This window comes from Chionomys nivalis, chromosome 15, assembly GCF_950005125.1.
Source record: "Chionomys nivalis chromosome 15, mChiNiv1.1, whole genome shotgun sequence".
NCBI lineage: Eukaryota > Metazoa > Chordata > Mammalia > Rodentia > Cricetidae > Chionomys > Chionomys nivalis.
This window is the reverse complement of record NC_080100.1, coordinates 24,770,016-24,796,217: the sequence shown is the minus strand read 5'-3', so window position 1 is coordinate 24,796,217 and position 26,202 is coordinate 24,770,016. Positions and strand designations below refer to the sequence as shown.

The window sequence follows — 26,202 nt, the reverse complement described above, 5'->3', positions numbered from 1 at the left end:
AATTTTGCAAGTTCTCAATTTATTCTCTGGGTCGAATAGAAAACTTCAAATTTAGTGACATTCAGAGCATAGTCTCACTCAGAAGCCAGGCTGTAGCTCAAGATGGCCTCAAAGTCATGGCAATCCTCCTGTGTTAGTCTCCCAAATGCGGGAATTACTGGGAGAGCCAAACTGCCTGCACACCTCATCTTGGTGTGGCCTTTACTTGCTGTAGTGATTTGGTTTATTATCATTGTATCACACTTTAGATTTTGTGTGTGCGTATGTGTATTTGCTTGCACTTGCATGTGTGGAGGCACAGGGTCATTTTGGGTATCTTCTTTGTTTGTTCTTCACCTTATTTTTTGAGCCAGGTCCCCTCACCAGAGCTGTAGTTAGCCATTTTGGCTAGACTATCTGGCCAGCAAGGTCCTGGTAGCCACCTGTCTGTCTCCCAATGCTATGTTCCTAGTTATGTGTAGTTCCAGCTGGCTTTCTCAATAATCAATGCTACATGTCTGAACTCAGGTCCTCTTGTTGTACAGGAAGTACTTTGCACAATGGACCATAATCCCAGCCCTTACACTAAAAGAATTACTCTTTTTATCTTTGAGATTATAAAATTACATCATTTTCCCTTTCTTCTCCCTCCAAAGTCTCTCTTATATCCCTCCTTTCTCTCTTTCAAATTCACGACTTCATTAATTAATTGTAATACAATGCATACAATATATATAAATATATATTTCTAAATATATGCTTCTCTGTCTGTATAATGTTACTTTAATGTATATTTTCAGGGCTAATCATTTGGTAGTAGATAACAAATTGGTGTGTTCTTCCTTGGAGAAAATGATTTCTTCCATTTTCAGCATTCCTTAGTTGCCCATAGTCCTTTCTGTACATGTATAGGGGACAGAGGAGCCCATGAGACCTCACCCTTATATTTAAAAATGTGTATATTTCTTCAAAACATTTCACACAGTGGTATCAGTCAATTAACCCTTGGTGTCCACTGACAGTCAATCTACGGGTGCTCCAGTCCCTTATATAAAATGGTGCAGTATGCATACACTCTACGAACACAGTCTTGTATGTTTTAAGTCACAGTTGGATTGTGTGCAGTGCCTAATTTGGTGGAAATGTTGCAGAAATGTTTCTGTGTTGCTCTTTCCCCTCCTGGAAGGGGGAAAGCAGAGAGTAACAAATAAGATTCAGGAAGTAGCCAAAAGTTAAAGCACCCAGGAAGCTCCGAAAGTTCCAGTGCCCACAGGGCCTCCTCCTGAGGCTGTATAAGCAGGGGGATGGTGAAGGAAGAGCGACTCTTCAGGGGAACTTCCCACAAGTTGTGCATGGAAGCCCAGGGCCAAAACTTTTGGGAGTGGTCACCCAGATATCTGCCTTTGAATTGGCCACACTTTTGTAAAGAACCCTTCATGCACACTCCTATAAAAACCCTCAATACAACTCACTGGTTCACTAAATCAGCCTTGGATGAAATCTTTTCTTTTGCGAGGCGTTTGGGGTGGGGGAGTCTGTCTAAATGCCCCACTCAGGTGAGTAAACAATTGTTCCCTTCTCATCCTCTCACAAGGAAGATTATACAACGTTTGAGAACTGTGGCAAGAAAACCAAGTCTTTACGCGTTTAGCATAGACACAATTTCCCCCAAATATTTCCCATGTACTGCTGGTTGAGTCTACACTTAGAATCTGTGGATTCTAAGGGCTGCCTGTGCATTCGAATTCCTTGAATAAATCCAAGTTTATCCGACAATAAACAAGAAGTAGCTTCCATCTTGGTGGAACAGGGCAGTGGCCGCTAAGCCGGGAGAGCCCTGGCTGCAGCCTTCACTGGCAGGGGCACATTTCTCTGTGTGTGCCAGTGGAGTTAGTTTTACACTAGGGAAGAGGTCTGGCTCAAAGCCTCTCTCTGATCCATAATTGTACTCAACAGTAATTGAAAACTCCAGACAGTCCGTGACCAGCCTCTCTCTGGGTCATGAGATTAATCTGCACCCAAGGAAACTTTTCAAAAAAAAAAAAAAGAAAAAGAAAAAAAAAGAAAGAAAGAAAAAGAAAATAGAAACAAGAGTAATCTGCTCTCATGTTCAAATAAGTATTGGCATATTGATTAGAGCAAGACTGAGCCAGAGAGAAACGCAAGGTACGGCTGAGGGTTTCTGAGTCTGGACCATCGCGCAATCACCGCCACCAGAAAGAAAATCATGAACCGCCAAGACAGAGAACACATTGTCTGAATAACAAACAGAATCCATCCCAAGTTGCTTTCTGGTGGAAGAGTTTCTGCGTTGTTTTGAAATGTTCGTCCTGAGAAAATATCTAATAGCTGAAATTTGGTGGGTGGGGAAAGGGGATGTGGAAACAGTATACGCAGCAGAGTCTGCTGTGGCTGGAACATGGGCTGTTTAAAGATGAGGTTGAAGGGGACCTTCATGGTAGTGAGGGGCGCGGGTTTACATTAGCCGGTCTGGGGCTGATCTCTATCCTCACGCTTGGGGTTCCTAGACCCTCTTGCCTCCTAACAATGTCCAAGTATACTCTCTCCTCAATGATGGACCAAAGAACCCTCTCCAGCAGGATCCCATGCTCTGCGTGCCTGCTCTCTTGGAGAAATCCAACTCCACTGCCCTCCTCTGTGCTTCAGGGTATGTTGACCAACAAACACATGCATTTAAGGTTTTAAATGCATCTAATCACTGGACTTGAGCATAAACTCTTGGCTCAAAGGCTGCCTCAGCTTCCTCCAAAAGTCATTTGTCAAAAATAAGTGTGCGTGACATTCACAGGCAAAGCTAATGCCCCCTTCCTTTAAGCCTTTAGATGCTAATATATAGTTTCCCCCAAATTCTACTCAATTCCCTGGTATACTTGATCCAATAATATTCAAGCTACAGATTACAGTACCTTAGAGGGTTATAAAAATAGTTCAGTGGACCATAAGCAATATTTTTAAAAACTGAGTCAAACGATGTAAGAATATAAAGTTTGGGTTCAGCAAGGGTGAGTTTAGCACCACTAAACACACCCCCTCACTTCTTTGCTTTTATTTTTAATTATATATATATATATGTGTGTGTGTGTGTGTGTGATGTATGTATGTGCATGTGTGAGTTTGTGTGTGCATGCACGTGCATGCATACGTGTGCATGTGTGTGCATGTGCGGAGGCCAGAATCAGATGTTTATTAACCTCTCTCAGATTCATAACTCACACTTAGGGGCCAGTATTAAACTGCACAGTGTCTTCCACCTTCCCATAAGAATACAGCTGGGGCGGGTGAAGTTTGCAGAAGAACACAGTATGTGCTTGAGTCAGGAAGTGTTCCTGCACACGCTGAGGTGGAAATGGAATCCCAGCACTCCTGCCTAAAGGAAGTAACTACAGAAGCAACCCAGAAAACTGGTAAGGAGAGTCTGCGCTTAGGACTATAGATGCGACAGACAGCCCCATAGCTCCGAAAAGAGCCAGTGGATGACGGATGGGAAGCTCAGGATCAGTTGATGAGAAAGAACACCACCCTTGCATGCAGAGCCCAACCACGCATACAAGTTGGGTTCTGCAACAGGAGCAGTCAGGACACATTAGTGTGTTAGTGACTGGCAGGTTTGGAGCCAGACGTACAACCTGGTGGTGTCTAGGTACTTTATCTCAAATCGTTTCCCCAGCACGTATCATTGCAGACACATTACTTGTGGACTATAACAGTGTATTATTGATTTTATTTTTCATTTCCTGGCGAAAGCAGAGTCTCCCACGTGTAAACTCCACACCTGCAGGAACTTGGATTATATTGCTTCATGCCAATACCCGGGCACCCAGACATTGCCCAACATTAAGCAGGCATTAAATACACAGCTTTAGAATTACATGAAGAAGAGGTCAAACATGCGAAAATAATTATCATAGACTAAATGCTATACCTTCTTGAGTAAAAGAAGTTTTAGGGTGGTTTTAACTGGTGGTGTTGCATGAAGAATGGGGTGACAATGGTCTGTGATTATTAGATTTTATCTGGCTTACAGCTGTTCTAATGCATTATTTTCACTGTTTCAACACTTGCTAAACATGACAACCTTTAGTATATTTTACTATAAGAAGAAAAAAACCCCTCTGATTTCTTTGTATCATTAAGACAGACTTGATTGCAATCTTGTGAGCTTTTCTTTTAAAATAAAAGCTAAAATGTAGATTTGTTGCTCTCTTCTGCTGTGACTGGGACTAGCTAAGCCTAGAAGAATCTCACCACCAGGGCAAGCTAATGGACCACCCCTATTAGTCCTTATTCGATTCAGGCTACTCAGAAGCTCCTGGCTCATCCTGTTCTGGAAGTCAGTGAGCTATCGCCACCTGCTGGATAACTTACAAACTACCGCCACCTGCTGGAGAACGCCCTACGGAACTGTTGGTGGTCCTATACTAAGTTTGGGGAGTCTCATAGTCCCCTACCGACCTCTGCAATGCATTGACAATCAAGTGGTCAAAACTTTGATGGGAGAAGCAGTTTGCTGGGTCAAAATGGAGATACAGTCAGATTTTTAAACTGTGTTCTGTGCTGGAGTTGAAACTCAGCGTGGCACCAGCCCATGCTTACGACAAGCGGGCATCACCAGCACTTAGGTCCACAAACCTGCTGTCTTGGTTTCCCAAAGATTTGGGGAAATCTTTAAATTTAGCAAAGGAACATGGACTAGTTTACAGTTTGTCATACTGAGCCGAGTGGGTGGTGATCTAATTTTCTCCTCGCCAGGACTGTGCTCATCTATATTATAATTCACAGAAAGCCATGAGAGGAAGGGCAGAACTTGTGTGAATTTAGCTATGAGAGACGTCAGTGGGACTTCACCTGGGGGTTGGGGGTGGGCAGAACATTATCTCTCTTCTTCAACACAGCGTCATTTTTCTTTTCAAGTTCAGAAGGAAGAAAATGTCCTAACCTCCCCCGGCCCCTCTCCTCAGGTTTTCTTAAGTACGCACCACACCGAGGGCCTCATTATGTGTTTTCTTTGCTCTTACTGGTTCCTTTCTCCACTCCTGCCTGTCTTTCCCTGCTTTTATGTTACAGGTTGAGATGTGACTTGCCACATGCCCTGTGTCGACATGCCACATGTTGACATGTGACAAAATATTTAGCAAAGGGCACTTAAAGAAGGAAGGATTTTTTTTCTTCCTATTTTAGGGTAAGCATCATAGTAGAGAAGCGATGGGGGTAGGAATAGCCCCTCACACTGCACCCACAGACAGAAACCAGAGAGCAATGAAATGCTGATGCCAAGTTGCATTCTCTCTCTCTCTCTGTGTGTGTGTGTGTTTATTTAAACTCTATGCATATGAGTGCTTTGCATTCTGTATGTAAGTGCAATGAATGCATGTCTGGTGCTGGAAGGGGGCCAGAAGAGGCTATCAGATCCCCTGGAACTGGAGTGGCAGACAGTTGTGGGTACTGGGACTCGAACCTGAGTCCTCTGAAAGAGCAGCCAGTGCTCTTAACCACCAAGCCATCTCTCCTGGCCCTGTTTTCTTCTTTAGATTCAGTCCAGGGCCCTCACCCATGTCAGTTAGCCTAATCTAGAAAATCTTTCACAGACATACCCAGAGGTTTATCTCTTCGGTGACTCTGGGTCCTGTTGAGTACATGATATTAATCATCACCATGCATTCATTTATCTTCCCCTCCCCACAAGAGCTCTTCTACCTGTTCATGGTCTCCTTCTAGTTTTACACACACATACACACACACACACACATCTCATATATATGACCTCACGTAAACAAATTAAAATTTACTATCTCGGCTGGGCGATGGTGGCGCACGCCTTTAATCCCAGCACTCAGGAGGCAGAGGCAGGCGGATCTCTGTGAGTTCGAGACCAGCCTGGTCTACAGAGCTAGTTCCAGGACAGGCTCCAAAGCCACAGAGAAACCCTGTCTCAAAAAACCAAAAACCAAAAAAGAAAAAAAAAATTACTATCTCGTGGTCATAGATTTGGAGCTTGGTGGATTCACCAGTGAATATGCAAATGAAGACAATGACCCCCTCCCACACACACACCCTTAATCAATAACTGAGCATTGAAGGAGGCTGACCTCATGAATTCCTTCCCCATCCATGGTTGTTGACAGGGCCAGTTTTGAGTGGCACTAGTATAGGTAACCACAATGCTGTGCATTGTTGATCGCAATGGCTGTCATCCCAAGAAAACAGCATTTTGTAGTTTTTTTCCCTCTCTGCCATTTCTTATATCCATTTCACCGCCTCTCATGATGTTTCCAGAGCTTGGCAGGAGGTGATAGAAATTTATAGTTAGGGCTGAATGCTCACCAGTCACCTATCCTCAGCATTGTGAACAGCTGTGTATCTCTGCAGTCAACACTACTTACTACAAAGAGGAGTTTCTCAGGCTAAGGTTGAGAGCAGGACTTGACTGTGAGTATAAACATAGAAATTTAGAAGGAAGTTTGATGCTGTCTTGAGTTAAGTAAACAACAGTAGCAAGTTTCTCTCTAAGGTCTATGAATGTTTTTGACTGGGTTAACGGTACCAGATATGGGTTCCCTCCTCTTCAGTGGGCCTTAAATTTGAGCATCAAGTAGTTGGTTACTCCCATGATAGTTGTACCACTATTTCATGGGTAGACACATCAAGTTTCAGCATCATAGAAAGAGTTTGTACTCCTTTCCTTTCTTTTTTGGAGAACAGTTTGAGAAGTGTTAGTGTTGGCTCCTTAGTATTTCCTTAAAAGTTTGTGGGAAATCAGTAGTGAATCTGTTGGGTCTGGGCTTCCCTTCAGGGGAGATGTTTAATTATTGCCTCAATATTGTTGCTTGCTATGGGTTTGTTTGCTTCTTCTTGATGTATTTCTGGCAGTTATGTGTTCTGTCCCTTTCTCGTGATTTGTTTGGTGAAGGGTTTCCCAATTTAGCTTTCAAAGAACCAAAGCTTTGATAGATTATGTATCTTTTTCTTTCAATCTCTATGAAATTATGCTTTAGTCTTTGTTATTGCTTGCTTTGTACTACATTTGGGTCTGGTTTCTAATTTTTATAGAAACTTGGCATGAATTATTAGGTTATTTATTTTAGATTGTTCTAATTCTTTGTAATGTAAACACTTATATCCACACACATTCGTCTTAGAATGACCTTAGTTACATCTCAGCAACCCCTAACAGAAGAAGAAAATAACTACTGTAATTGCCAATAATCCCATCAGCCAGAACAACAGTAATAACACCATAGGAAGCAGTAAACCTTCCTCAACAAACAGCCTAAAATGTAAATATTTTCAATTCATCATTAAAATTAAAATTTCTCAGATTCTTGCATGACTGTTAAACATTAAAATCATGCTGATGAGACTTTTTGAGTGTAGCTACTGATATTATAGGAGACACAATCTCATGGCAAACTCCCCAGTCCTTTGGCAGGAATATGTATGTATATATGTATACATATATGTATGCAATAACAATGCAAAATGAGGCCATGAATTTGAAGGAGAGTGGGGAAAGGTATATGGGAAGGTTTGATGGGAGGAAAGGAAAGGGAGAAACGTTGCAAACACATTATAAAATCAGAAAAAAAAACACCCAAGATTCAACTATCTGGTCTCCCCCAAAATCACACCTCACTGGCACAAATGGAGAGTCAACATGAATATCAATTTATCAAGCAAATGGAAACAAAACAAACTGGCATACGTATTCTGAATCTCATCTTCAGGCTCTCGTGACACCCTTCTGCCTCCTTGTATGCAGCCCTCCTGCTATAGCCATCTCTCTGGCCTCGGCGTATTAAGGCTCAGGGAACACTGCTGCCTCCTGGCCAGTTTGCCTCCTGCTGGTCATTCTTGTGGTACCCATATCGAGGAAAGAACAAAACCTCCCTGGCCACCACTGACCCTAACAAAGGAAGTAGTGTGGCTTGGCCTATTTGCAGAGAACATCTGTATGTGGACATATCTCTCTTCTCTTTGACTTTTTCTCTTGGAGGACTAGGGTCTTCCTTTATTCATCTTGACTCTTATCTTTTACCAAGTTGTGCAAAGGTGGCTTTTAATCCTCCATATTATCTGGAAGGGATGATTTACTCATTTTTAAAAAAAGAACCTCGGGGGCCTTGTGGGATGTTGAGATCACCAGCCATCCCATGCCTGGAGGTGTTCCTCCTCTGTACATCCATTCCTTTGATGCGTGTACAGGGCAAGCTTTTGTATCTTTGCTTCAAGCTCAGATTCTTACATGACTGTTAAACATGCTAACCTTGCAATTGAAAAAATGTGATAGACAGATAAAGGAAGACTCTTTATAGTATGTCCTCTCCTGTGGGTGCTTTAGCATGAAGTCACAGTGGCAGGGTCACCCTAAAGAAAGCCAATAGTAGACCTGAACTTAATGGCACCTCCTTAAGCAGATGGCCTCATTTTTCCTCTGTGGGAAAAATGGTTTCAGGGAGAGGCCTCAGCAGTTAAAACACTTCACATGTAATCCAGGAGCCCAAGTTTGGGGGCTTCCAGAGACCAGATAAAATAATGAGTGGGTGTGGCAGCCTGCTTAGAATTCTGGCCTGGGAAGAAAGTGACAAGGGAACTCTAGAGCAAATTGGCTAACAAGACCAGTCATATTGGCAAGACCTGGGTCTCCTTGAGAGAGTCTGCCCCAAAGAATAAGATTGCAGAGTCTTTGGAGATGATACTCAGCACCACCTTTGAACTTGCGTAGGCAAACACATTATATGTCCACACACGTGTGAACTGTATACACATGTGCATAAATACCACACACATTCATGCATGAGAAAGAAAAAGAAGAGGGGTATCAAAGGCACCAGCAAGAGATCTGATTTGGTTGCACTTATAAAACAAATGGTTGCACTTATAAAACAATTTAAACACTCATCAAGAGAGAGATCCTTAGATAAATACAGAGCAGCCTCACAATAGGATATCCTTCCTTCCTTCCTTCCTTCCTTCCTTCCTTCCTTCCTTCCTTCCTTTCTTCCTTCCTTTCTGTTTTTTAAAGAGGGCTTCTCTGTGTTACAGCTCTGACTATCCTGGATCTTATTTTGTAGACCAGGCTGGCCTTGAACTTACAGAGATCCGCCTGCCTCTGTCTCCAGAGTGCTGGGATTAAAGGTGTGTACCACTACCACCTGGCATTATTCTTAACTTAATGAGGCAGGCCTGTATTTATTTATATTTCAGTATTTTTGTCGCAAAGAAAAAGTGTATGTTCTATGACTTCATCATTTAATTAAGAATTCTAGCAGATATTCTGTATTAAAATGTTAATAGTGCTCTTTAGATACTAAGGTTAAAGAGGATTTTCAGTTTGCTTTTTAAAAATATTTTATGTTGCTGTTTTCTATTAAGTACCACAAAGCATAAACCCTTTATTTATATTTAGAAACATGGAAGCTATTTCTGTTTGGGGATTAATGTGTTGGTTTTCTTAGCCTCATTCAAATGATTTTGCTAAAATCTAAGTGAAGACTTTGCACTCTGTTGGTCCAGTGCCTCCCAGAATCTTCATGTCTCCCTAAGAAACAGGCAAGTCCAGTGACTTCCAGTGGCCTCAAGCCCCTAGTCAGGTCTTTCCAACTGTCCCTGGCCTATTTAGGTACTCCCTCCATCCAACCCCTTCCAGAGGCATGATGGGTCTTCTTCCTTGAACACTCTGTGGCCTGTTCTAAAGAGGAAAAGAAACCCACCAGCTAAGGGATCTAGTTTGGAAAGCAATCACTGACTGGTTTCCATGTAGATCTGCTAGTGAGTGACCTTGAGAGGGTTGCTGTGTTTGCAGGCCTTCTTCCTTCTGGAGAAGGCAAAGACAGTCCTGTGAGTATAAAATCTCAGTACCCAGAGGCCTGACTGTTCATCACTACCTATGTTCAGGGCAACAAGCTAAATACATGGATAGATGGCACACCTGTGCCCTAAATTTAAAAGAACGAAACACATGTGCACGTGCGTGTGCACATGTGTACATGCACACACACACACACACACACACGCATGCATGCATGCACACTGTGTATAACCCATGAAATAGGCACCATTCTGTTGTTCTATTTGATTATACTATTCCTTCTGGTTCCTCTCTCTCTCTATCTCTCTCTCTCTCTCTCTTTCTTCAGTCCTAAGCACTGGCCTATTTCACTGTGCCTTGTGCCCTGGGAGGCTAGCACAGCTGGCTTTCTGGTGTATTCTGCTATCAGGGAGCACCGGCAGAAGAAGGAAAGAGGAAAAGGATATTTATTTTCCCTAATTTTTACCTGTGGTCCACTTGTGCCCGTCTCACATGTTGCATATAGAAGGCAGGGCTCTGGCAACATGAGTTCCCTGACTATCCAGATGCCAGCGAGTATCCCCCCTCTTGGCTTTCTTACTTCTGTACAAGCTCTTCTTCAAGCTTGCTTCAAATTACTCAATTGCCTATCTCTTTACTTCCTGCCTAGGAGACTGGCAACACCTAAGGTGTGTGTACCTACTTGTTTAGAACTCAATTAGATCATCAGATAAGGTCCATCAGACACAATGTGCCCCTCCCACATGTCTGCCACTGTCAAGCTCATTTTATTTACCTCTAGGTTGTGTTAAACTGCGACTGGAGAACTGGAACCCCAAATCAATAATGCCAAAGAAACAATCCAGCCAGGAGACTAGAAGCCGATCCCTACTATGGCTGCCACACAGCAGATAAAGAATGCATTAAAAAGAGCTCACTACATACAAATGTCCTATAAAAGTCCCAATTGTGGATGCTGTGGGTTCCGTTGAGCTTTCTCACTCAGTTCTGGCCCATTTTCTACATGAGAAATGCACTCTTCATTCGTAAACTGTGCTTGCTTCTACCATTCTCCACACGACCCTGCCTGGTCTACACAAGGACTTTTAGACCCTGGCAGGTGCTCACCAGACTCTGATATCTGCTGATGGAACCATATTTGTGGCCCTGGTTACTCATCAAAGAACCTAAGCGGAACCGGAACTCAGATGCTAACAAGTGATTAATAAGAATATGAGATAGACATTGCCCAGGAACCCCAGGGTAGCAACTCTGAGGATGACCTTGATGGAGGCCTAACATGCAGAAAGAGAGTTCTGCTTCCTGCTCCTCCTTGGCTCTTCTCCTAAACACAACCTTTGCCTAAACTCAAGCCAGGCCCAGTGTCACTCTCTCTTCCTGCTTCCTGTAGATCCAGATGTAGAACTCCCAGTTACCTTTTGAGCACCATGTCTGCCTGTGGGCCACCATGCTCCGTGCCGTGTTGATAACAGACTAACCCTCTGCAACACAAGCAAGTCCCGGTTAAATGTTTTCCTTTAGAAATATTGCTGTGGTCATAGTATCTCTTCACAGCAATAGGACATTAACTAAGACACCCAGACACTTCCCTATTCCATTGCCAGCTTCTGCCAGAAGCCCTTTAAGAAGCCTCTAGAATAGCAGTCTAGTAGGGATACCCATAGCATCTTTGAAGCACACTTCCTGCCCCCTGCTAGATGGGAGCTCTGACTTCCTTCTTTCTCAAAGCTCTTGCCTATGAATCTAATGAATTTATTTCTAAACCTCATCCTCTGTGGTTCACAAATTTTCTCCTTTTAGTTTTAAAGACAAGAACTAGGAGGCTACTGACTAGTGAGTGGGAGTCTGTGTGACAATGAACATTCAGCTCCTTAACTCCAAAGCTGAAGTCTGCCCAAGGTGAGAGGAATGCCCCCCCTGGAACATCAAGACATCCCACATTTCCCATATCGAAATTATTTCAATAGGAAACCATGTTGTGGTTAAAGCCAGAGCACCGAGTACGCCTCGGCTTTGGGAAATCATATTTTCTTATCATTTGCTTTAGTTTGTCTTCTCCTTCTAGCTAGAGGGTGAAATACTGGTGTGCTGATTATAAATAAATGTATGATAGCATGCACAAAGGCCTCCAAAGAGCAATTAATAGGTATCAGGTATTTAAACAGCAAAGTGAATCATTTCCTTCAAAGCCAATAAAGTCGTGTGAATGGGTGTAATTCAGATTTCCATGAATCCAGGCATTAACAAATCAATAGGGCGATTACCGCAGCGGGCACCCTGAATGTAAAAATCACGTTTGCAGTTATGTTTATGTGAAGATACACACTTAAAATGCAGCTTCATCTGCGGTAGGAGGGAAACCAGTGATTTGTTCCTTCACCAGCCTCCGCTTCCATCTTCCATTCTAAAGATTTACAAATTCACGGAGCTCTAATTTACAGGCCTGCCCCACATCCTGGAAGAAGCCCAGCAGAGCCACCCTCCCTTCCTCCCTTTCCTTTTCTTTTTCAAACCAGGCAGTGCAAGCCCTTTCCTCTGCTGTTGGGTTGAGGGTCTCGGGTCTCTTATTCAGGAATATTCTTCAAAGATTAAATCACAGAGTTCTTTCAGGGGCACGATTTCATTTGCATGTCCTAATGGGCTCCTTCCAAGCTCCACAAAATTGTTACTTTTAAAAAATGGACTCCCCAAATTTCCCAGGAAATATTAAACTTAGGGGGATAAATCCCAGAACTACAGTAGGTCTCAACAAAAGAGTCCACAGAACGAGGACACATCACCTCTCTTGTTTATGGACCGACAATAGTTTCGGCATTTTTAGATAGAAGGGATTTTTTTAAAAAAATAATAAATTTTTGATGATACACAAACATCAAAAGAAATTTAGATTTTAATGTCTATAAATTAGCTTTTATTTGTGTACACTGATAAACATTATTTATGTATATATGTATATATATTTCTTTCTTCAGCAATAACTGGGTCTAAATCCTAAAATATTTACTAACTTGATCTTTATAGCAAAATTTACTGATCCTTGTTTGAGTTCCTGATTGAGTTAGAGGAGATTAAAAAAAAAAACGCAACAGAAACTAGAGTCACAAAAGTATAATTGTGTGCTCTGTTAGGTTTTAATTCTTCTGGAGGATTTTTGTTTTGTTTTTGTTTTTGAGACAGGATCCCTAGCTTAGTTGGCCTAGAAACCCTTACATTGGAAGGATGACTTTCAATTTCTAAACCTTATGCCTCTACCTCCTGAGTGCTGGGATGATAAGAATGTGCCATCACACCATTGATGTGGTTCTAGGAAATCCCACTGGGGACTTTGTGCCTGCTACTCAAGCCCTCTTCCAACTAAACTACGTCCCCAGCTGAAGTCTATGCAGGCCTTGAACTCAAGACCCTTCTGCTTCCACGTGTCTGGCATTTGTACCAATATGACCAGGAGACTAAAGCTACAGTACGGTAGGGGGGCATGGGATTTTAATATTTTCAGCATGCACAGTGCCTTGTACTCATGTAGTTTTAGCTGTCTGATGTCCTTAATTGAAGTTTCTTAGACCTAACCAGTCCACTAGAAGACTTCCAGGGAATGACAACCTAGATGTGCCTATCAATCACTTCTCTTCCACCTGAAGACTCTTGAGGAACATCGAAGCAGAAAGGCTGCTTTGTCTGAATGCCTTTTCCAGAAGGAACCCACCATGCATTCCCTCTCCAGGGACCCCCACAACCAATGAAGGTTAACTCCCTTATCACACAAAGGGTACACAAGCTTACTGATCTCATTGAGTTTGTGGGGTTCACTTTTTTTTTGGCAGTCGCCCCGTGGAGGTGGTAGTCTGTAGACCTTACCTCCTGGTATTGTGTCTGCTATCCATTTGTCTCATAGACCCAGTTTTGGAAACTTTAGAGGATAAAGGAGAGTCCCTACCCCCATACCCACCAAAACCCACCGCAAGGATGCCAATGCCCCTAACTCATACAATAGCTTTCATTCCTCCACTTCTTGGTTAAAGACTAGTTTTTGTTGTTGTTGTTTTGTTTTGTTTTTTAGCACATGGACTTGTATTTCTGAGTCCTGGAACCCGGATGTTTTATTCATACACCATGGCTAGAGCTCAGGCTATGGAATCATAAAGGAAAAACTGCTAGACTTGGCAAAGGTTGTTCTTGACACTGCCTATCCTTCAGTAATTATGTGTGAAGAGGATAACCACTAACTATTTACATTTCCCATTACTTGGAGGATGAGTGGAAGGCATAATCTCCTTTCCATATGCATTTCCACAAAACAATCCAGAGAATTAGAAATTACTACCTTCACCGGCCATTAGTATATCTACTATACATTATATACATTAGAATACATTAGTATACCCATTGATCACAGAGATAGGAAACTGGAGAAAAAGGAAAGTATGAGACTACAGATCCCTCAAGGCCAGAGCTGTCCAGCGGATTTTGTTTTTTTCTAAAGGATCACAGCTAAAGGGCCAGTTAAAAGCCCAAGATTGGCAAGAATTTCTCCTATGTATCAGGTTACAGGGATTCTGGAAGATGGTGTCATGGATTTCAGAATCCTGGTTGATTCCTACTGACACTTAGAACATGCTCACTGCTGTCTCCATTCCTACTGACACTTAGAACATGCTCACTGCTGTCTCCATGTGTCTCCTCTCTGCACTCTGGCTACAGTCAATTTGAGGCACTGCTACCAAACAAACAGCTTTACTTGAGACTGGGGATAGACAGAATCTGCTCTGTGGCTATATCTGTAACATGTACCTGGGAACCTTAGTGTACTAAAGCCGGTTTCTGTGGTGAGAACTAGAAAGGTAAAAGTACAGGCCCCAATGTCAGAGCAAAAGTGAGCAAAAGCCAGAGTCACACACGGACACTGAGCCATCGAAGACAGAAACAGACATCACTAGACACCGGGAAGGATGGGAGGACGTGGGAAGCATTTACTGCAGAAATATGACTAATTGGAACCTTGTGGGTCTGCCTCAGATCGCTGGAAGAGGAAGGTCGAAAACTGTAGAAAATCTTAGTTTTAGGAGATGGCAAAAACCCAACCAAAACATTTCTTCGAAGCCTTTGAAGATCTGAGACTTAGGACCAGAGGCAAAGGTGATGAAGAAACGGTAGGGCTTATTCTGATGTTTAGGAAAGAGCACGGGGGAGAACTGAGGGCTTGCTTTGGAATAGGATGCAAATACCTCTCCTGCCACCCCATCAGCAAGGCTTCTTTTCGATCCCTAGTGCCTTGAATTTAAATTTCCTGGGGCTTCTTCCTCCATCCAGTCCCTCTCTTCTCCCTTCTTTTTCCTATTTACTTCTCCCTTACTTATGCCACATTGCAGTCCTGGAGGTTTGGATATTTTTGCCTGAAGACTTTACTACTGGGTACCCGCTTTGGACCTGCGTAGTCTTCTAGATCACCCCTCCCTGCCTCTGCCTTCACACTAGTGTGCAGCCACTCAGCCTCCAAAACAGCCTCTTGATTGGCTAAGTCACACTCATACATGAGCTCAACAGTGACGTGTCATAGGTGACATGGTGGAAGGGGATGGGTGGTCAGTACTGACCAAGGCTATCAACCCCAGCAAGGCTCTTACTGTCAGGGGAAATATACATAATGAAATGATACAATAGTTCCAGACAGTGACATTGCTAGGGAGGACATGAAGCAAGGGCCTGAGGATAACAAAGCCCAAGGAAGTGAGCAATGACCTAAAAGGCAGAATGGAGAGGCTGCCACAGTCACAGAAAGATCTGAGCTCCGTACAGAGGTGCCAAAGGCCTGAGGCAGCAGGAGCACAATGACTATTGGCGGGAACAAAAAGAATACATCTATGGGGACTGCCCTGAGGACCCCAGATCCACTTCAGTAAAGAATATATTGATTCCTTCTTTGACTATAATTACAAGGATGGAACATTAGAAATGAAATGATTTGGGGTGGGAAGGCCATAGTCCATCCCTCAGGGGAAGTTACATAACCTCAGGATTGATTATACATGTATTAGTTTTGCTTAAATCTTGGTCTGTAAAGAAAAGAATGAATCCACGCACTTTATTTCTGCCCTGTCTGTTATTTGTGTCCTCTATTGCCTGCACCCGTGCTTCCTGACTGAGCTAAGAATGGAGCTCAGTTGGTAAGTGACCAACAGATGGGCAGGGTGCACGTCCTACAAGGTCCCCAGCTTGGCCTATCAACTAGTCATTTATGAGATCAAAGGCAGATTATAATGCTGTTGGTGTTTCTCGCCTGGAATTTAAAAAAAAAAAAATACAGCAGGATGGGGATAAGAAGTTTAGTCTTTTAAAAATTTATTTATTCATTTATTTTTCAATTTTCTATTTTCTCATGGACACAACATGGGAACAGAATGGTGAGAAGCCTCCCGTGAGAGGCCTGAGGTAAATTCAGAATAGTTTGATCATTCAGAATAATCAAAAGAACCCTGTTTCTCAGAAGAGTTCCAGATACTTAGAGTCTTAATTATTATTTTTCCTCCCATTCCATCTTGTTTTTGAGGGAGGCTGAAGCAGATGAGGCACACACCTATCAAGGCTCTGCTCAAATCATGCTCTCTTCACTTTGGCCCAGCCTCTGCTGGATCCAAGAACAGCTAAGACATCCCAAGTCTATGCTGTACAACTGTACTTCTACAACATTCTCAAGGTAATGGACACAGCTATCGGGGATCAGGACTGGAACACAGACTGCAAATATGACCACAAGGGACACAAAGAAGACTTGCAATAAAGGAATATTTCTTTATAAACCTGTTTTATAAAACAAGGAAAAAAGAAAGAAATACACATGTTGGAAAGCTGGATTCCGTGCCGCTGCACCTCCTAGAACTTAGATTCTACACAGCCCAACACCTGAAACTGAATCACCGACCTTACTTAACCTCTCCTGTGCTACTTCATGCTAGCAGAAAGATTCCATCAATCTGAATCGTACTCAGGGTAGTAGCTATGCAGTCAGCAAGCCCAGCTTCACTCCTGCCTCCATAAGTATCAGACTCGAGAAAGCAAGATGCTGTTTTTCTCCATCTATAAGCAGTGGGTGTTGTCCCTCCCTCCCTGGGTCTCTGGGGGGAATGAGTGAATTTCACACAGTTGAATGGTCAGCACAAGGCCTGGTGTGCAGCAGGCTTTCCAGCGTCAGCCCTAACCCTTCAAATTCCCCGAGACTCAGAAAATGCTAGTTGTCATGTTTGCTAACTTTTGTATGGAAAAGAAAAACGCGTTTTGGGATCAGTAAAGTTTAAAACTGATACCAAATTAAGAACAATGTGGGAGAATAAAGGGTTTTTTAGGACAGTAGCGTAGCCAGGAAGAAAACAACCAAAGCCTTACTTCGGAAACATTACAGCCATTCCTATGCGTCCATGAAATAGCTCCTCTAATAAAGTCTATTTCCGTTCTCCTCATTTGAGCAATCATACATACATGGGAGCAGGAGATCTCGAAGTATTTGAGAATATTTGCTAATATAATGGGCTGAGAATATACCTCAGTTGCTACAGTGCTTGCTTTGCACGAGTGAAGCCCTGGGTTTAATACCCCACCATGGCCCAAACTGGGTAAGTGGTATATGTCTGCAATTCTAGCACTCAGGAAGAGCATCAGAATTTCAAGGTCATCCTTCACTACATAGGGAATTGGAAACTAGCCTAAACTATTTGAAATCAGGTCTTAAAACTAAACCAAAACAAATATCCCAAACAACAATAGAAGCTCTCATAAGGAACCTTCACTGAAGTTTGGGAGTTTTTGTTTTATCGTTTGTTTGTTTATCTTATTTGGGTTTGCCACCACAATTACTACAACATTACAAGGTTTCACTTTTCCTAGAAGACAAAAATCGAATGAAATGGCTCATGTTTGTAAGGAACTTTTGCATCCCCCAGCTTGTTTGTTTGCATTTTCCACCTTTCCATGAAAAACAGGATCAAGAAATGGAGGGAAAAGAATGATCAGAACCTCAAAGACCACATCAGTAAGTCATCTTAAAAAAAAGAAAATCTTGAAGGGGTGCCCTACCCACCCACCCATCTGTTCCTTAAGCTAAGGTAGACTCCCACATCCAAGGTCAAGGCCAAGGTCAGCCTGAGCCACGCACATCATCTCTCTTCACTCTGAGGTAGAGGACACTGTGGACAGAGGAAAGACGCAGAGTAGAAAAGCTTCAAGTTAAGTTGGGAAGAAGAAGTGAACTCTCTCTCTCTCTCTCTCTCTCTCTCTCTCTCTCTCTCTCACGCACGCACGCACGCACGCACGCACGCACCAGAGTGCATACACAAAGACAGCCTAACAGGAAGTACAGTGAGCCCTAGCTCCCGTTATCCCCTCTTTTTGGCTAATTCAAGATGGCAGAAGACAGCTTATTTAGCAAGAATGGAAGGCAGCCTGCCTGTGAAGAATTGCTAGCGTGGTTTGTGGAAGGAGGGGCTTCATTTTAAGAGTCTGCCTGGGCAGCTTTTCCATTCTGAAGAAGGGGAAACAATGACTGTCCCATTGTCATTGTTGCGTGGTGGGGAACTAGGAAGAAAGGAAGTCATTTCAGAGGTGAGGCCTCTCCGCATACCCCAAAAATTCCACTTGAAGAAGGGAACTCCACCATCAAAGGTTACGGGATGTTTAGAAGAGCGGGAATCCCCAGGACTTGTGGGTCCTTGTGGATCTAGCCTTGGAAGGCAGCTATTTGGGTATTTTATGAGGAGACTGGGGGGTGGGTGGCTTGTTCAGATCCTAACAACAAAAGGAGGGCTTTGTGCTAGTCAGTGGGAAACTAGCTACCCAGGGTAGGCTCCCCTTTCAGAGCCCCTCTCTTGGATAAACAGGGCCTGCAGCAGCTGCAGAGCTCTTCTGGAATAATTCACGGCTCAGCTGCAAAGACAGAGCTTTCAAAGGAAAATGTGCTCGGGCCTCCCTTCTGAGAACTCACTACCCAGGGTTCTAGGTTTATGTAAATGTGACTCCGGTTCCAAAGCAAGAAGACTTTGAAGCTGGCCTGGGCTGGGCTTGGCTAGCATCCTTGAACCCTTCTAATGGGAGTACTTTTGATATCACGTGACAGCTTGTTGAACCCCCAAACCAGAGACATGAAGAAAATCCTCAGTTTATTTGCTTCCCTTTGCCCTAAGCTTCCTCCGGATCCCCAGAGGTACCATGAGAACTTAAACAGTCAACTTAGTCCCCCAAGTCACGTGGTAGCGTGCTAACATCTTTTCTGAGACTTGTTGACCACCACTTTAAGGACTGATGTGACCTGAAGGTCCTCTTGTTTTGTTTGTGTTGTTTGTTTGTTTTTAAGACAGACTCTTAGTAAGTAGCCTGGGCTGGCTTTGAATTAAGACTAATTCTCCTGCTTCAGCCTCCCAAGTCATGAGATTAGAGGGGTCCACCACACTCTGCTGAAAGTCTTTGATTTGGCAGGCAACCATTGACCCTGAACAATCTAGGGTGGGGGAATCTTACTCCCCCTCCTTGGATTCCAAGATGAGCTCACCTTCTCAAAAGATGAGAGACAGGGAGAGACGGCACATCTCATTTGCTATACCACAGCCCTGTGATTGTGAACGAAAACCAACTACAAACTCCCGAAGGACGATGCAAAAATAAACCTTCCCTGGCTGCCTAGGAACAGAAATAGTCTGTGTCCCTGTGGTGAGTCGAACCTTCAAAGGTCTGGAGAAAACTGCAGGAGGAAACCCGAGGAGAGCCCTGTCCCAGGCTATTCGTCTGTTGGGCACTAAGAAACCCCAGGCAAGTGAGGCTTTGAGAGGCAACCACGGTGGCATGGTTGTTCATGGTCTTCAGGACAGACACAGAACTCACCCAGGGTTCGGATGGTGTTGCTGGGACGGCTGCGTGGGCTGAAGCCATGGGCATTCGTGGCTCTCACAGCAAAGCGGTAGTTGGTGTCTGGATTAAGACCTTTGATAACCATGGAGTCCATCTGCAGCTGCTCTTGGATGGTGGTCCAGCTCTTGTCAAAATCTGGCCTTTAATGATTAAAAATAAGAAAAGCAACAGTTCAGAAACACCATAGGGAAAAGAGGCTTGCTGGCTACTGGTAGCTAACACCGTTTTCACTCTGTGAGCAGTGCTCATAAAAGTGAGTTAACATTTCCTATCTGAAAGTGGTCCTGCTTTCAAACCATGACGTCACCAACTGTAAGTGTCTGCCAATAAAAGCAAGTAGATCATCTTTAGGGCCAGCTATAAGCGCTGCTTAGAGACCGTCTACTTCTGCCTGTTTGACCTTGACTAGAATGAAAAGACCCCACATGGGAGAGTTCATCGGCAAGAACTTCATTTTTCCAGATGTTCCCTAAACAATCCTCCCACTTGGCAGTCTCATCCCCAGTGGTCAGGAGAGCAGAGATTCTATCTCTTTGGCAATCTGTTCACGAGTAAATAAATACAGGTTTTATTGTGTGACTGACGGCATAAATTGTCGTGGGAACGCCCATGATGACTCTGTTCACAGACATTCGTAGTCTTTATAAACTATGTCTGTGTCAATGCGCTGAATTTTCACATGTCCTTTTGAGGGCCTTGTGGAGAAGGCTGGTCATCATTTAGACTTTCAATCAAGGAGGCAGCATGCACAAAGCCAGTATAATCTCTGGAGATGGATAGAGCCAAGTTCACATCAGAGCTCTGTTATTTACTAGCTGGTCCTTAATGTATTTATGTCTCAGTTTTCCTGTTTGTAAAATGAAAAATACAGGGACCTAGATAAGGGTACTGCCATGAAGATGACATGAAATATACATTCTTAGCATCCTCTCTGGCATCATGCTATAAATATATGCCATCCATTATCGGCAGGACTTATTTACTTCTGGAGTTAAGAACTCATAGTTGCTGTTTACTGCACATCCCCAGTTCCCATGTACTGCTAACCCGCGTGACCAGTGAGTCCTTGAGACATAGCCAGCAAGAATGAAGAGGTATTGTAAGTTCAAAATGCACACAGGCTTTTAAAGAAGAAATGAAAATTATCTCCTTTGTAAATATAACATTTATTTTTATCTTCATATTGAATTCATGTTGACATAATATTTTGGATATAGAGAATTAAAATGTTTTTACTAAAATTTGTTTCCCATAGATTGGAGAGCTGGTTTGGTGGTTAGGAACACTTATTCTTGCAGAGGGCTTGGGTCCAATTCCCAGATTCATGCCATAGTTCAAAACCACTTGTATGTAATTCCAGTCCCAGGGTATGTCAGGCACATGAATGATTCACATACATGCATGCAGGCAAAGCACTCATACACATAAATTAATACATCCTGAACACTTTTAAAATTTATTTTGTCTCTTTTTACCTTCATAATGCCACAACTAAAACATAAACGTCATATAGGGCTGTTCTACATCTCTTTTGGACAGTGTAGCTCTATCTGAATGTTTTAGCTAATGGGGAAGAAGGAAAAACATTGTAGGTAGTGAGAAAGGCAAAGTGAAAGTTGGGGGGGGGGAAAGCAGTGCACAGCTGGGGGCCTAACTGGAGGGTCTTGGTGGATGTTAATTGTCAATTACCAAGTGTTTCAAAGTAACAAACATTGTCCTGTTGCCTTAACCCATTTACAGTCTCCAACCAGCTTCTGTAGTAGGCACTAATAGCAAACATCTCAACCTTTTGCTTCTGTTTTTATATAAAAGAGAAACTAAATCTTTGAAAGGGCAGGAACTTTAACAAAGTCACAGCTAAGAACTGTTGGGGACACCTTGGGTTGAAGAGATGAGGTGAAATTTAAACACTTGATGCTGGGTTAAGAACTGTGGTAATGGTGGACAGAGAGCAATTATTAGACCTTCAGGTAACTCTCTGGCCCTCTCTGGTGCTCAACACCCCTTACCCACAGGTCTATAAAGAGTAGGAAAACAAAACACATTGGTACTTGCCTTTTGTGTAGAACTTATCAGAAAAAGAAATAAAAGAAGCCTGGATGGTCTCCATTTCTTAAATGTGCTTGCCTAGATTTTCAAGAGAAATTTACTAAAGGTTCAAGAAACGGACATTCCTCAGGTTTACCACACCAAGTGGCTAAGCATTGCACCACCCAACAGTGTCTGTCTGGTCTGGAGACAAAGAAAAAAAATCACAGGGCACCTACGGGAGGAAGCACGGTTCAGTTCTTCTCTGTCTTGTCCTAAAGGTGGAATTCTTCTCTAAAACGATTTTATCATCAAAGAGAAAAGCTGAGTGAGTGAAAGAAACTCATTTACAAATTCGCATTAGCACAGAATCACCTCACAGAGGAAAGCCACTGGAGATACCAAAAAGTGAAGTCAGGAGAGATGTGGGCTTTCGATAAAACTCTCCCGTTATTTGCTAAGCTCCCCCTGTGCTGTTTCGAGAGGAAAGAACTCTAATCTCTTCTCTGGGTGTGCGGCTGTTTACCCAGGGCTACCTGTAAATATCTCTAGCCATCTTCATCTTCATGCAAAAGTGGGGGTGGGGGAGGGAGGGAAGATTTTATATTCGCTCTTCACTTCATGCACACAAAAAAACCTATTTCCAACAAAGTGATGGAAATCATTAACATTTAATTTCATAATATATAGCTCGTGGTGATTGAATAACAGTTCAAAACCTTTAACACTTTGCCTCTGTTTTTGTACCGGGTTTTCCATCTTCCAGAGTCTCAAGAGGTACAAAGTACAAAGGTGAGGTCGAGAGAGATAGCCTGCCAGGGGCATTGTCGTAAACCATCCCCAACAATAGCTTTATCTTCTTCCCCTAGAGGGAATTTTATCCTAACTACAATGTTGGCAGTCAAGTCACCATAGCAACACTCTGCTGACACTTTCCCTAAGGATGAAAAGGCCAAGGTAAGAGAAGGTGACTGAGGATGTGCTGTGGGTGCAGAGGACCAGCCATCCCTCATACCTACAGGGCTCACACCTGCAGCACTTCCCAAGACATGGCGCGTGCAAGGTCCAGAGGGGTTAGGCCATAAGATCCGTGGCTTGCATTTGGAGGGAATTGGGCAAAGGCGTATGGGTAGGGCACACAAGAGACAGCAATGACTACTCAAAATTCAAGGAGTCAATTAAAGTAATCAGGGCATACTCACTCAGTGGTTTACTTTAGTGGGAAGAATTTCTTACCACTAGCAATGCTATGATCTAGCCTGTTAAGTGTTTGAGGGCTTCCAGAAAGTATAAGCAAGATTTTGTTTTTGAGGCCTTATTTTACTTTTCTAAGTAAAATTCCTTCGCTTCAATGCTATTCTCACAGATAATTATGATTCTCTGCTTATGAGGCAGATCTACCGTTCTCCCTTTGTAAACATGGAAAGAGGATAATTAATCTGAAGATGCAGAACCTTATTTTCTCTTATTTCTTTCCTAGTAATATTTTGACCACCTTGCCCATTGCCAATCAAAATTTTGGTGAACGATCATTTTCTTGATGCCATGAAATTCTGCAGGTGGCTGCCTTGGCAGGGTCCGTAACAGGAGTTATATTCTGGGAGGCTCCTAGGGGAGTATAAAGGCAGCCTACCTCGGGGAGCTAATAATGTCACTGGGGGAATAGCACATATGGGAGTCAGTGCAGGAACAGAACCTCAAAGAATCTGGAGGGAGTTGGCGAAAAAGGGCGTATTTTAAGAATTGTACTTGAAGTTTTATTTGTGTGTGTGTGTGTGTGTGTATGCTCCTCCTACAAATAAGTGTCAGGGAAGCTAGCAGAGGGCATCAGATCTCCTGGAGTTGAAGTTACAGGTGATTGTGAGCTTCCCAACTGAACAGCAAGTTTAGTTGGGAACTAAACAGCTGAGAACTAAATAGCAAGCTCTCTCAATGGCTGTGCCATCTCCCCAGGCCCCAAGAACTGCATCTAAATTGTTCAACAATAGCTGAACTCTTGAGGGAAGTCCATGGGGACCGCGATGAACTTAAATTAAATTATAAAAGTGTTTGGATTTGAACAAATTCAGGGCAGTGGAGAATCCTTGGGTGGAGAAGAGATTCAAATAGCATCATAGGTGCGATGTAACCTGTTAGGCACCAAGTACATGTGGGTAAGTGGGATAGCCAAAGAATAAATACATCCCTGAAACACATGTCTGTTTAATCTATACAATAGGAAAACATTAACTATGGCTGGGTAAGCAAGCCTATGGCATCTTTCTCCATACACAGTCAAGCTTTTCTGTCTCGACTTCTGTCTAACCACTGCCCTGCACTTGTTCCTACCAGCCGAGCACCTGACTTATCAAAAGTTTATCCCAGAAATTACTTGTGATTTCTCCGTGTGTGCTTGAGAAAAGGCTTCACTCTGGGGCCCAGGCTCCCCTTCAATGTCCATCTTCCTGCCTCAGCCTCCAGGGTGCAGGAGCTACAGGCACCCACCACCACGTCTGGCTTCATTTGGGACTTCTGTGTTTATTATAATTGCTAATATTACAGAAAGTAGAGAAACACCAAGTATAAAAATGAGAGTTATATCGTTTTGATAAAGCTGAACCTTAAATAATTATTTTTGAAACAAGAAGAATGAAGATTTGGGAAATTGTAAAATTCTCCAAGGATTCTGCTCTCAGCACTGCAAATGACTTTAAATTTCTAGTTCTCTTGAAGAAACTATTAGTATAGATGAGGTCTTTGAAATACATAAGAATTTCAAGGTGGCAGCCAGTCAGTGGGACAACATTCAAAGGACCTATCATAGCCTTACCTTGACAACGTGGTTAATTCACGTACATTACAGAATTTATCTTTAAATAGAATGTTTACGGTATTAGTATCACTTTAAAATATGAGCTCTAATTTTAACTAACTTTTCAAAATAAACCCCCTCACCAGCAATCTCAATGTTACTCAGAGAAGACTTCTAAGAAAAAGTAAATGGGTGAACACCATAGCTAATTCCTGTGATGGACCTGGCAGAATTTTGAATTGCCTAAGAGGGGTTGTCTATGAGCGTCTTTCTAGAGAGGTCCAGCCGAGGTGAAAAGAGCTCTCTGCATGAGGATGGCACTGTTCCCTAGGCTGGGGCCCCAGCTTGAAGAAAAAGGAAGTAAACAGAACCACAATTTCCATCTCCCTGTGCTTGTTGACTGTGGATGCCGTGTGACTGCCTGCCTCAAGCTCCTGCCACCACAGCTAGAATGACTGTCACCACCGTGCCTTCCACCCCATGGTGGACGATCCCCTCAAACTGTGAGGTTTCTATCTGGCAGTTTTTTTCACAGCAACGAGAAATAACTAATAGGATGAGTGTGGACATATAAACCAACATATGCCCAAGATATGCGGGTGCTTGTATCTTAGCCCAAGCACCCACACACGTATACATGCACACGAGTGTATGAACTCCCCCTCCCCCAGAAACAAACACACACAATTCTTCCAGGACCTTTGCAGGATGGAATCATACCAGCACAACATAAAACTGGACTGTAAACACCTTGAAACACTTTACTGAAGATCTTGTGAGAAAATGAGAAAGAAAAGATAATTTATTTTTAGATGGTCTGCCCCTAAATAAATATATCAAAGTATTTAATTATTATTGTTTTAATGCGGTTCTAAATTATTAGCCTGCCTAGAATACTCACATATCTCAGAGAAGTTCAAATGGGTAAATCGGCAAAAGAGGACATGGGGGATGGGTTCCTAACAACAGTATAAGTGGTTAAGAAGAAGAAAAAGTGGTAGTGGGTGGAATTCTCAAGGGAATAAAGAAAAAATAAATAAAAGAAAAAAATAGCTTTACATGACCAAGTTAAAAAGCCATTAATAAAGATCTTAGTAGCTTGAATTCAAAAGAATAAGAGTCTTATTTAAAACAATCCAAAGAATGTTAAGAAATACAGATATTTGTCTGGAACATGAACTCTCTGTACTGGCTAGTTTTATGTCAACTTGACACAAGCAGGCATCATCAGGGACTCAATTGAGGAGGGAGCTCCAATTAAGAACACGCCCCCAAAAGATCAGGCTGTAGGTAAGCCTTTTGAAAATTTTCTAAAATTTCTAAAATGTAGCGATTGACGGAGGAGGGCCCAGTTCATTGTGAGAAGTGCCATTTCTAGGCTGAGTGGTCCTAGGTTCTATAAGAAAGCAGGCTGAGCAAGCCATGAGGAGCAAACTATTGCGAAGCACCCCTCCATGGCCTCTGTGTCAGCTCCTGCCTCCAGGTTCCCGCCCTACTTGAGTTCCTGTCCTGACTTCCTTTGACTATTATATAGAACTGTGAGCAAAATAAACCCTTTCCTCCCCAAGTTGCTTTGGTCATCGTGTTTCATCATAACAATAGTAACCCTAACTAAGACACTCTCTCTATTAAATGTGTGACAGAATTTGAAATTATCTCAGCGTAAGTACAAGGGCAAGGGCAAGTCAAA

The 26,202-nt window shown here is 42.9% G+C and overlaps 1 protein-coding gene across 1 annotated transcript in view; it reads right to left on the bottom strand.

Moving 5' to 3' along the window:
- Positions 1-26,202, bottom strand: part of Egflam (EGF like, fibronectin type III and laminin G domains) — a 165,288-nt gene that overhangs the window by 50,611 nt on the left and 88,475 nt on the right. The window contains exon 6 of the mRNA XM_057789568.1: positions 19,667-19,833. Within this exon, the coding sequence (XP_057645551.1) occupies positions 19,667-19,833 (167 nt within the window). The remainder of the gene's footprint in view (positions 1-19,666; positions 19,834-26,202) is intronic.